The following is an 11397-nucleotide window of genomic DNA, read 5'->3' as shown; positions in this document are numbered from 1 at the left end:
TGATAAACTATTAAACCATTGGGGTCTTGGAGACATTAGTTTAATCCCCAAGAATCATACGTTGAAGAGCCCTTGTATGATTGTACTTCAAACTAGTAGTGGAAATATGGTTCATTGGTGAAAGTAGAATCGTTGGACGTAAATTCTAACAAATAGAATTTATTGATTGTAGAATTGTCTCTTAATAATTTTCATAATTTTTAATACAATAAGAAATTAGTGTTTAAAAACTATAGAATTCTTAGTTATTTATTTTAAATTTTATAAACAAATGGTCTGAAAGGAATAAGATGAGCATTCATGTCCCAAAGGGAATAAACTACTCGCCAACCAACCAAAGACAATAGACATGCATGCATGTACTTTATAAAAAACATTTGTGTCAGGAAAAAAAACAATTTAAGAAAAAGGCTCAATGAAATGAGCCCAGTAAAGGCCCAATTAAAAAATTTAAATGGTTTTGCCGCCGCCGGGAAACCCATGTCCAGGTGTTGGATGATGGTAAGAAACTCTACAATTTCACCGGAAAAGCTGAGACTTTATTGCTCCGGTCACATAATCTATTCTTTTAGGCGCTCGTTTCCTCGCCCGAAGTTTCTTTCCGGTTGCTATTCTTCCCATTTTCACATCACTAAAGAAAAACATGAGCGATCCTTCACTTCAGCTGTTTCGTCTCTTATTGACCATAAGGTGTTCGACGAAATGCGTAACCGAGATAATAAGACGGTGGAGTCGAGCTATATGTTCGTTCGAGATTTACTTAGATCCTCCATGATTAGAGCGGAGGCAGAGACTCCGAGGAGCATCCATTGTTTTGCTCTGAAGAGTGGGTTTCTTCAAGATTTGCATGCGTCTTCTAAGCTCCTGACGCTTTACGGTAAAGCAGGGGACTTTGTGTCTTCGTTGGGTCTGTTTAGTGAGCTGAAAGTGAAAGATGTGATTGTTTGGAACAGTGTGATCACTGCTCTGAATCAAAATGGTCGTTCCATGGCAGCTCTTGGAGTTTTCGTTGAGATGATTCAGAAGGGGACTGGGTTTGATTCCACAACGCTGTTACTTGCACTGTCGGCGTCATCGAGTTTAAGCCTTTCGAAAGTGTGTCCAGTGGTTCATTGTTTGGCAATAGAGGCTGGTTTGGTATCTGATGCCAACTTATGCAATGCATTGATGAATCTTTATGCACAAGGCGAGGATTTGAGCTCTGCGGAGCGTGTGTTCACGCGTATGGAACACCGAGACGTTGTTTCTTGGAACACAATCGTGACAAAGTGTGTTGCAAATGGCCAGTACTGGAAATCGTTGGAGTATTTCAAGTCGATGACTGTTTCAGGACAAGAAGCTGATAATGTGACTTTTTCAAGTGTTATCTCAGCTTGTGCTTCTTTGGAAGAGCTTTCTTTAGGTGAATCCTTCCACGGGATGGTTATTAGATCAGGTTATGTCCCAGAAGGTCATGTCTCTGTGGCCAACTCGATCATTTCGATGTACTCAAAATGTGGGGATATCGATGCTGCAGAAACCGTGTTTGGGAAATTATTTTGGAAGGATGTGATTTCTTTGAACGCAATCCTTAATGGTTTTGCTTCAAACGGGATGTTTCAAGAAGCATTTGGTATTTTTAAGGAAATGCAGTCGTTGAATAGGATTCATCCTGATATCTCCACGGTGGTTACAGTAGCTTCTATTTGTGGTGATATGTGTCTGTCACGAGAGGGGAGATCAATTCATGGTTACACTGTTCGCAGGGAGATGCAGTCCAGAGCATTAGTGGTAGTTAACAGCCTTATTGATATGTACGGCAAGTGTGGCTTAACAAGGCAAGCTGAGTTGTTGTTCAAGATAGCAACTGACCGAGACTTGGTTTCGTGGAATTCGATGATATCTGCTTTTGTGCAAAACGGGTTTACGCAAGAAGCTAAGACTCTGTTCAAGGAAGTTGTCAGTGAGTATTCTCGTTCAAAGTTTAGCTTGTCAACCGTGTTGGCAATTCTTCCGTCTTGTTGTTCATCTGATTCGCTCATATTTGGCAAGTCAGTACATTGTTGGCAGCTAAAGCTAGGATTTGGGAACAATATCCTTTCAGCTAATTCAGTTATAAACATGTACATCGGCTGCAGGGACCTAACTTCAGCGTTTTTGCTGTTAGAGATGATATCCGAAACTAGGGATCTTGCGTCTTGGAACTCTGTTATCTATGGCTGTGCATCGAATGGTCACCATTCAGAGTCACTGAGAGCGTTTCGAGCAATGAGCCATGAAGGGAAAGTTAGCCATGACATTATTACTCTTTTGGGGACTATCTCGGCATGTGGAAACCTCGGACTGGTCTCAGAAGGAAGATGCTTTCATGGACTAGCAATTAAGACTTTGAGAGAGTCGGAGACCCAGTTGCAGAACACGTTGATCACCATGTATGGTAGAAGTAAAGACATCGATAGTGCAGTGAAGGTCTTTGGCTTGATCTCTGACCCTAACTTATGTTCCTGGAACTGTGTGATATCAACTTTGTCTCAAAACAAGGCTGGACCCGAAGCCGTTCAGCTATTTAGAAAAATCGAGGTAGAGCCGAACGAGATCACATTCGTTGGCCTTCTCTCAGCTTCATCTCAGCTCGGGTCTACAGGCTATGGTATGCAGGCGCATTGTTATCTCATCCGCCGTGGATTTCAAGCTAACCCTTTCATCTGTGCCGCGCTCGTGGACATGTACAGCAGCTGCGGGAGGGTAGAAACCGGCATGAAGGTGTTTAGAAACTCAGGAGTGAGGTCAATTGCTGCTTGGAACTCAGTTATTTCTGCATATGGATTCCATGGAATGGGAGAGAAGGCTATGGAATTGTTTAATGAAATGAGTATCTCAGGGATGGAACCAAACAAGAGCACTTTCATCAGTCTACTGTCAGCTTGCAGCCACTCAGGGTTTGTAGAAGAAGGTCTAAAATATTACAACCAGATGGAGGATAAATTCGGGGTGAAACCAGTCACAGAGCATCGGGTTTGTGTTGTTGACATGCTTGGGAGGGCAGGGAAACTGAGAGAAGCTTATGAGTTCATCAAAGGGATCGGAGAGGCACAGAAAGCAGGTGTATGGGGAGCTTTGCTGAGTGCTTGTAACTATCATGGAGATACAGAGTTGGGGAAAGAAGCTGCAGAGGTTTTGTTCGAAATGGAACCAGACAATGCATCTTACTATGTCTCATTGTCGAATACATATGTTAGGTTGGGAGGCTGGGAAGAAGCTGTGCGGCTACGGAAGACGGTGGAGGATAAAGCATTAAAGAAGCTTCCTGGTTACAGTAGTATTGACATTAGTGTAGGATTGTAGGATAATGTTTCTTGAAAGTTTCATATATCAGTGATTAGTTTAGGCTTTGTGAGAAGTAGATAAAATAGTAATAGGCAGTACATTCCTTGTAAAATCTAAATAATAACATTACAACAGTAAAGAAAGTACAAATAGTTAAAAAGATTCAAAGAGTTTTATTGCTCAGTTAATAAAAAACCTTGCAAAGTATACAGCAAAATCTGAGTAGCAAAACTGAACAGACAATCAAAAGCTTGAGAAGAGAAACATCTCCTTAGAAAATGATGGTTGCGAGCTCATAGATCAACTTCCTCAGAGCGAAAGACCTTCATGGAATTCAGACAATGTTTCTATATCCAGATCATGCCCTATGTTCTGTGAATCCATAAAGGAAATAAATAGAGAACAAACATTTCAGATATTGGCTCTTATCAAATGCTGTGTGATTGATAAAAACAACATTGGTATTTTAGAGATTAAGAACGTCATGGTAGTTGCCTTAATCGTCCAAGTAGTAGTATGAGCCAGCAGACTTTTGCTCCCTGTCTTTAGTCGACTCTAATTTGTTGATTCTTGGTCTGAAATTGGTGGGATCCCGTCTGAAGGTGATGTTTAGATGCTGTATAAATGAAAACCATTAGCAGCATACATTAGGTCATGTTTTTGCTTGCTCATGAAGTGTATAACTAAAGAGGGGTATAAGAGACTTACGGATAGGAAGAGATTCATCCCACTGAGTAGTGACTGAGGACAATTTGCAACACAATCAATGGATGGCTGTCCTTCATAGACAATGACCCGGTCTGCTAAATAGGTAGCCATTATAAAGTCATGCTCGACTATAAATGCAGTTTTCTTTGCATGGAGAATGAATCGCTTAATGACTTTAGAAGCCACAATACGTTGCTCTGAATCCAGATATGCACTTGGCTCATCAATCAGGTATATATCCGCAGGCTGCACAAAAGTTTGTGTATGCATGAGATCAGTGAGAGACAAAGAAAACAAACTTCCAACACAAGATACTCACCTTTCCGAGGCACAGAGCTAATGCAACCCTCTGCAGCTCTCCTCCAGAGAGATTGACCACTTCCTGATCCATCAACTGCTCGATCTGAAGCGGTTTCATCACGTCCGACACAAACTGAGGATGCATGTACGAATCCCGAATCTTCTGATGTAGCAAGTGCCTAACTGAATTCTGAAACTTGGGGCTGATCTTTTGTGGCTTGTAAGAGACATTGAATTCTGGTATCTCTATGTCTGATTGTTCTGTCTCGTCTGGTTTTAACAAACCCGCCTGTTAAATTTTTTACCAATTAATACTAGTTTAGGAGTCTGAAACTCTTAAAGAGAGGATTATAACGGAGGAAGAGAATACCAGCATCCGGATGAACGTTGTCTTCCCAGTACCATTCTCCCCAAGCATAACGATAATCTGAGAGTCCGTGAATTCACCTTCCGTCACTTTCAACCTGAAATTTCCTTGAGTTTTGGTCATGGTTGGGTACTTGTACCTAGCGTACGACTGTATTTCCTCAGCACTTTCTTGTGGAGTCTCAGCAACCTTCCAACAAAAGAAGAACCATTAAGGACACAATATTGACTACCGTTGTGAAGCGACATTGCCTCTGCACAATCAAAGAAAGTTTACCTTGAAGGTCAGCGACTCATCTCTAAAACGTAGATTTTCTGTGGGAACGAACCCAGCCAAGAAAATGTTGATTCCTTCTCTAACAGAGAAGGGGAGAGTCACGACACCATAGGCTCCTGGTTTCCCATACAGACAGCAAATGAAATCCGACAAGTAGTCAAGAACACTGAGATCATGCTCCACCACAATGACGTAGCTGGAAGAAAAACGAAAATAACTGTAAGTAGCTTTATTCTATATCCAAAATAATCAAAAGATGGAAAAATTCAAAACCTATTAGGCCTAAGGAGGGAACGGACGACTTGAGCAGCTTTGAGTCTTTGCTTAACATCAAGGTAACTAGACGGCTCATCGAACATGTAAATCTCAGCGTTTTGTATGGCGACAACAGCGATGGCGAATCTCTGCAGCTCACCACCAGATAAATTCTCAACGTCACGATCAATGACCTGGTTCAGCTGCAGATCAGCACAGAGCTCCGCCTTCTTGTCTCTCTCGTCCTTCTGGTCAAGGACCTCTCCAACGTTGCCTCGCACAGCTTTTGGGATGTGGTCCACATACTGAGGCTTTATAATGGCCTGTCGTGGACACCAAAATCTCAATTTATGTCATTCAATGAAAGGTCAATTCACAATTATACCTTTAGATTATCTTCTAGAATACGGGTGAAGTAGTTTTGAAGTTCAGACCCACGGAAGTGAGTCAAGATTTCTTGCCAGTCTGGAGGATTCTGCACAATAAAGAGAATTATTTAAATCAAACTAGTCCAGAGACCAGAGATGCAATTTTCAGACAAAAGTTCAGAAACTGAGGAGAGACTATTACAGTGAAACGGCCCAAATTTGGTTTGAGCTTCCCCGCCAAAATTTTCAGAGCGGTTGATTTTCCAATACCATTTGTCCCAACCAACCCTAGGACCTGACCTGGCCTTGGAACCGGGAGCCTGGAAGTAAAGACATAGTTTGCATTGTCTTAAAACTAGGAGAGGAATCAGTTTTTCTCAAAGGAAGAAATAAAAGATAAACAAACCTGTGCAACTTGAAAGTGTTTGCACCATAACGATGGGTCGTGTCTTTCTCTAAGTCTCTGGGAAGATTGATGATCTGAATAGCTTCAAATGGGCATTTCTGCAATTGTAAAGCAACATAAAAATCTATTTAGCGTCCCAGTTATGGCTACATGTACATAGGTATATATATGCGGAATCAGAAATAGTATATTCAGACATACCTTCACACAAATACCGCAACCAATGCACAACTCCTCTGAGATGAAAGCAAGCTTGGAACCAACAGTCACCTCAATGCAAAGTTTTCCTAAGATAAACATAAGTGGCACTAAAATTTTTAGAGTGATCATAAAAGACATCAAGTCGGTAGTATCAAGTTACAAACTAATGGCTTCACACGTAACCTTAACCACTACGCAATAACTAGACATATCCATAAGAATTTAATCTTGGAATAAGTAAGAAAAAAAAGAGAGCACCCGTCTTGACCACAGGACAGCTCTTCTTGCACTCTTGGCGACATTTCTTTGGCTTGCAACGGTCTGAACTCACAATAGCAATACGTGTCAACCGATCTGCCATCTCTCAAATATCTAAAAAGAAGCAAATAAATTCAATTATTTTAACTGCCTGATGAAGATTCAGCATATTCAATACACAATCTGATAGCAGAACAAACTATTCATTTCAAGCTTGGATAAACGCAAATTCAATACTTCGAATAAACAGGTGAAGCAAGTTTTTTTTTTTTTTTCCAAAAAAAATTCATCTATACAGCGACAAAGGTTGACACTTTCCCGAGTGATAGAAGAGATCAAATCTATAAACCTTTTTTAACGTAACTAGAAGATATTTTGAAGAAAGTTCGAAGCTTTTGATACAATCCCAGATATAAAATTTAACGGTGAATCAATCAAGAGCCAAACTGAGATAATTGAGAGATTCAGATTGAGCTGAGCTTCGAGGGAGATGGAGGTGAAGAACCAGCGGAGAGAGAGAGAGAGAGCACACGCGCCTCAGAGTTTTATGCCTTTGTCCAAAAGCAATGTTAAGGGTTACTCTGGATCATCTGTTTCCGACAGGTTTGACCCGACTTGCTTTTTATTGGGCTTGGGTCGGTCAAATTATGGGCCCAGCATTGCAACAAATATTTTAGAATAAAGGAACTACAGAAAATATTATTTACGTTTCAACCCCAAATGTTTTCAGATGTTCCAAATATTCCCCAAACATTGAAATGTAGATCACAGGGACAAAGCCATAGAGATCGTTCTCCTCATTCGTCTTCGTTTCCTCTGGTGTGAGTCGTGGTTTCAGCACCGATACTCCTCCTCAGATCTGCCGGAGATTCTCGATTCGTAGATTAGCTTTGTGCTTCTAAGACGCAGATCTAGTGCTGGGAAAATGCCAATGCGTCTTTCTGGTACCGCACCCTAACTCTCGAAATCATCGCAGTGTTGGTTTTAACTGCAGATCACTCTCGATTGAGCTCTATAAAGTAGTATATGTAGGCAAGAGAGAGACATGTTTTTTGGTAGGATCACTCAACTATTCACTGCTGCTTCTGTTACATCGCTGGATGTAGGAACATCAGCGCCAGATTCCATCAGTTTTGGTAGTAGTGGACGAAAGAATGGTTTGAGACACTCAGCGTCTCTCCAAGACTTCTCTTCCTATCACGGCTTTGATCCTGATGAAGAAGCCATTCTCGCTCCGCAAAATATAACATGGGGACCAAATGGGTCTAGTTTCTCCAAGGACAAGGGAGGTGTTCCCAATGGGACCAATCCATCTAGGAGCGGGCGTAAATGGATCCGTGCGGTTATGATCCTTATGTGTTTGGTTCTGTTTGCTCTTCTGGTGTATATAGTCTCCATGTATGGTTATACAAACTGGTCTCGGGGAGCGTCGAGATACTATGTTGTGTTTGACTGCGGAAGCACGGGGACTCGTGCTTATGTCTACCAGGCATCTGTAAATTACAGGAAAGACAGTAGTCTCCCCATTGTTATGAAGTCTCTGACGGAAGGTATTTCTAGAAAGACTAGTGGCCGTGCTTACGATCGTATGGAGACAGAACCTGGGTTTGACAAGCTTGTCAACAACAGATCGGGGTTGAAAACTGCTATAAAACCGCTTATCCAGTGGGCAGAGAAGCAAATCCCCAAGCATGCTCATAGAACCACGTCTCTCTTCGTATTTGCCACAGCGGGTGTCCGGAGGCTCCGTGCTACTGATTCAAGCTGGCTTCTGGGTAATGTGTGGTCTATACTGGCGAAGTCCCCGTTCACTTGTAGGAGGGAGTGGGTTAAGATCATCAGTGGTACAGAGGAAGCTTATTTTGGATGGACGGCTCTTAATTACCAAACGAGCATGTTAGGAGCCGTGCCAAAGAAGGCAACCTTTGGTGCACTTGACTTAGGTGGCTCATCGTTGCAGGTAACCTTTGAGAACGAGGAGCGAACGCATAATGAGACCAACCTGAATCTCAGGATTGGGTCTGTTAACCATCATCTTAGTGCATATTCTCTCGCCGGATATGGTCTCAACGATGCGTTTGAAAGGTCTGTTGTTAATCTTTTGAAGAGGCAGACAGATGTCAATAAATCGGATTTGATTGGAGGAAAACTGGAGATGAAACATCCTTGTTTGAATTCTGGATACAAGGGACAGTATATATGTTCTCAGTGTGCTCCCAGTGTCCGACGACGTAAAAAGGGGAAGACAGGAGTTCCTATCAAGCTCGTTGGTGCTCCAAACTGGGGAGAGTGCAGCGCTCTAGCAAAAAATGCTGTTAATAGCTCTGAGTGGTCAAACACGGAACATGGAGCTGATTGTGACTTGCAGCCTTGTGCCCTTCCTGATGGTTACCCGCGTCCTCACGGTCAGTTCTACGCTGTATCCGGATTCTTCGTGGTCTACCGGTTTTTCAATTTAAGCGCTGAAGCTTCCCTTGATGATGTCTTGGAAAAGGGTAGGGAGTTTTGTGAAAAGGCTTGGCAAGTAGCCAGAACCAGTGTTTCTCCACAGCCTTTCATTGAACAGTACTGCTTTAGAGCTCCGTACATAGTCTCCCTGTTACGAGAAGGTTTGTATATTACGGATAAGCAAATCGTAATTGGGTCTGGGAGTATAACTTGGACACTCGGAGTAGCTATTTTGGAAGCAGGGAAGGCTCTATCTTCTTCTACATTGGGACTAAAGAGCTATGAGACTCTGAGCATGAAGATAAACCCAATAGCCCTTATATCTGGTTTGCTCGTCTCATTGCTTCTGCTTCTCTGTGCACTGTCACGCGTCAGCAACTGTATGCCAAGATTCTTTCGAAAGCCATATCTCCCACTTTTTAGACACAGTAGCGCTTCCCTTAACATTCCGTCTCCCTTCAAGTTCCAGCGATGGAGTCCTATGAGCCCAGGTAATTCAATTTTGCATAATCTTTGAGTTATGGCCTGTCCTTGAAGATATTGATTCCTAAAAGCTTTGTTTTTCTCATTCAGGGGTGAAGACACCGTTGAGTCCAACTGTGAGGAGTTCACCGCATAGGCCATTTAGTTTTGGAAGCAGCATACAGCTCATGGAGTCTTCTTCATTGTACTCATCGAGCAGCAGCGTTATGCATAGTTATTCTTCTGATAGCTTAGGGGAAATGCAAGTTGACGGTAGTAGTTCCTTCTGGTCCTCACCTCGCAGGAGTCAAATGCGTCTCCAAAGCCGGAGATCACAGTCTCGAGAAGATCTTAGTTCGTCGCTGGCTGAATCACACATGCTCAAGATGTAGTAGAAGACGTTTATTGGTAAGGTTTTTTTTTTAATCACTTCCACACTATTTATTTTTTCCTCTTTTCCGGTTTTATAGAATCTAAAAAGAAAAAGAAAGGAAATCTTCATGAGAGAGAGAGCAAAATGTTTATCTGTTTCAGTTGACATGTAATTCATTGATATACTTATGTGATTTACTAATTTAACACCAATTCAACGATCTATCACTCTCTTCCTCTAAACCATTTCTGCCATTCACTTTGCTTCCCAAAGGGGATACTTGGAAGTTGTGAGAACTCTATTGTCTTTCGGAGTTCCAGTGAAGCAAGCGAAGCGAAGACAGTCAGACATAAGTGAAACCAGAGAGTTGTAATGTTGAAAGAGATGACAAGGATTTGAAAAGAAAGGGATATTCTGAAGATGTGAACGATGAGGAGGAGAAAGAAATGCTTATTCGAGATTGAAAAAGCCAAAAGATGTTTCTTCATCACCTTCAGGACACTGATGACACCGAAAAGCTGAACAAAAATGAAGAAACAGAGGAACCAATCAATGCAAGTGTCTACTTGAAATGACTTGTAACACCCATCATATGAGAGAAACCAAATCAGTTATCACCAAAACTTTCTGAGATCTGTAAAAGTTTGTATAAAATTCCACGAAGTACTCTAGTGACAGTTTGAATCAATCCTAAGATTTTAAAGCTGTTCTCTGCTTTGCTTTCTTTTGCTATAAATGAATTAAGATTACATCACAACACTGTCTACGAATCATTACATACTCAACAACTCTCTCTCTCTCAAGGAATGTGTTTCTGTTTTCTCTAAGCCTTTGGAAAATCAAGTATTGTGTAGCCATCCATCCGAGGATGGAGAAGTAAACAACAACCAAACAAGCACGCTTCACTTGCACCAAGACGTTCACTTTAGAAAGCTGACTTTTGAACAACAAGCTCGAGGGAACTAAGATTTCGCATGTCTCAAGAATCAAGATCCGTACGATGAAGACCGTGATAATGGAAGTTGAGAAGCCAGATACGATGCCAGCGATCACATCATATCTCCAGTAACACGACTGTAACAATTTAGAGAATCTGGAGAAAAGAATCTGTTAGGAAATACGCGGTCAAATTTTGCGGAAAGCCAGAATTTACGGGATCGGGAAAGACTGTAGCTCTTCTAGAAAAGACTGTAGCCATATCATCTCTTTTGTTGCCTCCATTACCGCAACATACTCAGCTTCGCAGCTTGATAGAGATACAATTTTCTGCAACTTCGAAACCCAACAAATTGCAGTACCGCCAAAGGTGTAGACATACCCGGTTGTGCTCTTTGTGCTGTCAACGTCACCTCCATTGTCAGCATCAACATATCCCTGCAATCCCGTCTTAGTCTTCGTGAAACATAACGATAAGCTTGGATTTCCTTTCAGGTATCTGAAAATCCACTTAACGGCTTCCCAATGTTCCTTTCCTGGATTGCTCATAAATCTGCTGACGACTCCCACTGCATGTGCAATGTCTGGCCTTGTACATATCATCGCGTACATTAGGCTTCCTATAGCAGAAGCATATGGAACTTTATCCATACATGCCATCTCGTCTTCCGTCTTTGGAGACTGTTCTCTGGATAACCGAAAGTGACTTGCCAGGGGAGTACTAACTGGCTTC

The 11397-nt window shown here is 41.9% G+C and overlaps 3 protein-coding genes across 8 annotated transcripts; 2 read left to right on the top strand and 1 right to left on the bottom strand.

Annotated features, from left to right (window-relative positions):
* The first annotated feature begins 495 nt into the window (after positions 1-495).
* LOC106306590 (pentatricopeptide repeat-containing protein At4g19220, mitochondrial) lies at positions 496-3345 on the top strand. Its single transcript, XM_013743259.1, has one exon. The coding sequence runs from the start codon at positions 496-498 to the stop codon at positions 3322-3324; it is 2829 nt and encodes a 942-aa protein (XP_013598713.1). The 3' UTR covers positions 3325-3345.
* A 39-nt stretch (positions 3346-3384) lies between these two features.
* On the bottom strand, positions 3385-6988 carry LOC106306592 (ABC transporter E family member 2). 3 transcript variants are annotated; one of them, XM_013743261.1, is made up of 13 exons: positions 6795-6988; positions 6446-6559; positions 6188-6273; positions 5987-6084; positions 5783-5900; positions 5598-5687; positions 5231-5535; positions 4958-5153; positions 4685-4870; positions 4334-4603; positions 4015-4260; positions 3788-3922; positions 3385-3678 (listed from the first exon to the last, which is right to left on the bottom strand). In XM_013743261.1, the coding sequence occupies exons 2-12, from the start codon at positions 6546-6548 to the stop codon at positions 3803-3805; spliced, it is 1818 nt and encodes a 605-aa protein (XP_013598715.1). In that variant the 5' UTR covers positions 6549-6559; positions 6795-6988; the 3' UTR covers positions 3385-3678; positions 3788-3802. The 3 variants fall into 3 exon arrangements, with proteins under 3 accessions (XP_013598715.1, XP_013598714.1, XP_013598716.1); XM_013743260.1 differs by having other exon boundaries at positions 6892-6967; XM_013743262.1 differs by having other exon boundaries at positions 3396-3678; positions 3802-3922; positions 6892-6967.
* A 221-nt stretch (positions 6989-7209) lies between these two features.
* LOC106301440 (probable apyrase 7) lies at positions 7210-10074 on the top strand. 4 transcript variants are annotated; one of them, XM_013737838.1, is made up of 4 exons: positions 7210-7241; positions 7295-7367; positions 7429-9384; positions 9467-9938. In XM_013737838.1, the coding sequence occupies exons 3-4, from the start codon at positions 7491-7493 to the stop codon at positions 9745-9747; spliced, it is 2175 nt and encodes a 724-aa protein (XP_013593292.1). In that variant the 5' UTR covers positions 7210-7241; positions 7295-7367; positions 7429-7490; the 3' UTR covers positions 9748-9938. The 4 variants fall into 4 exon arrangements, with proteins under 4 accessions (XP_013593292.1, XP_013593293.1, XP_013593291.1 ...); XM_013737839.1 differs by lacking the exon at positions 7210-7241 and adding an exon at positions 10002-10074 and having other exon boundaries at positions 7257-9384; positions 9467-9763; XM_013737837.1 differs by lacking the exon at positions 7210-7241 and having other exon boundaries at positions 7257-7367.
* Positions 10075-11397: the final 1323 nt, after the last annotated feature.

Source organism: Brassica oleracea, chromosome C7 (genome assembly GCF_000695525.1).
Source record: "Brassica oleracea var. oleracea cultivar TO1000 chromosome C7, BOL, whole genome shotgun sequence".
NCBI classification, from domain to species: Eukaryota; Viridiplantae; Streptophyta; class Magnoliopsida; order Brassicales; family Brassicaceae; genus Brassica; species Brassica oleracea.
Note: the sequence above shows the minus strand (reverse complement) of the source record. Positions and strands in the feature narration are given on the sequence as shown.

Bases quoted from the DNA above. Each gene is read 5' to 3' on its own strand.
- LOC106306590 (XM_013743259.1), top strand. From the start codon at position 496: ATGATGGTAAGAAACTCTACAATTTCACCGGAAAAGCTGAGACTTTAT.
- LOC106306592 (XM_013743261.1), bottom strand. From the start codon at position 6,548: ATGGCAGATCGGTTGACACGTATTGCTATTGTGAGTTCAGACCGTTGC. The intron at 6,085-6,187 runs GTATGTCTGAAT...TTACAATTGCAG, and splicing joins GTTGCGGTATTTGTGTGAAG to AAATGCCCATTTGAAGCTAT. The intron at 3,923-4,014 runs GTAAGTCTCTTA...TCATTTATACAG, and splicing joins GGATGAATCTCTTCCTATCC to CATCTAAACATCACCTTCAG.
- LOC106301440 (XM_013737839.1), top strand. From the start codon at position 7,491: ATGTTTTTTGGTAGGATCACTCAACTATTCACTGCTGCTTCTGTTACA. The intron at 9,385-9,466 runs GTAATTCAATTT...TTTCTCATTCAG, and splicing joins ATGGAGTCCTATGAGCCCAG to GGGTGAAGACACCGTTGAGT.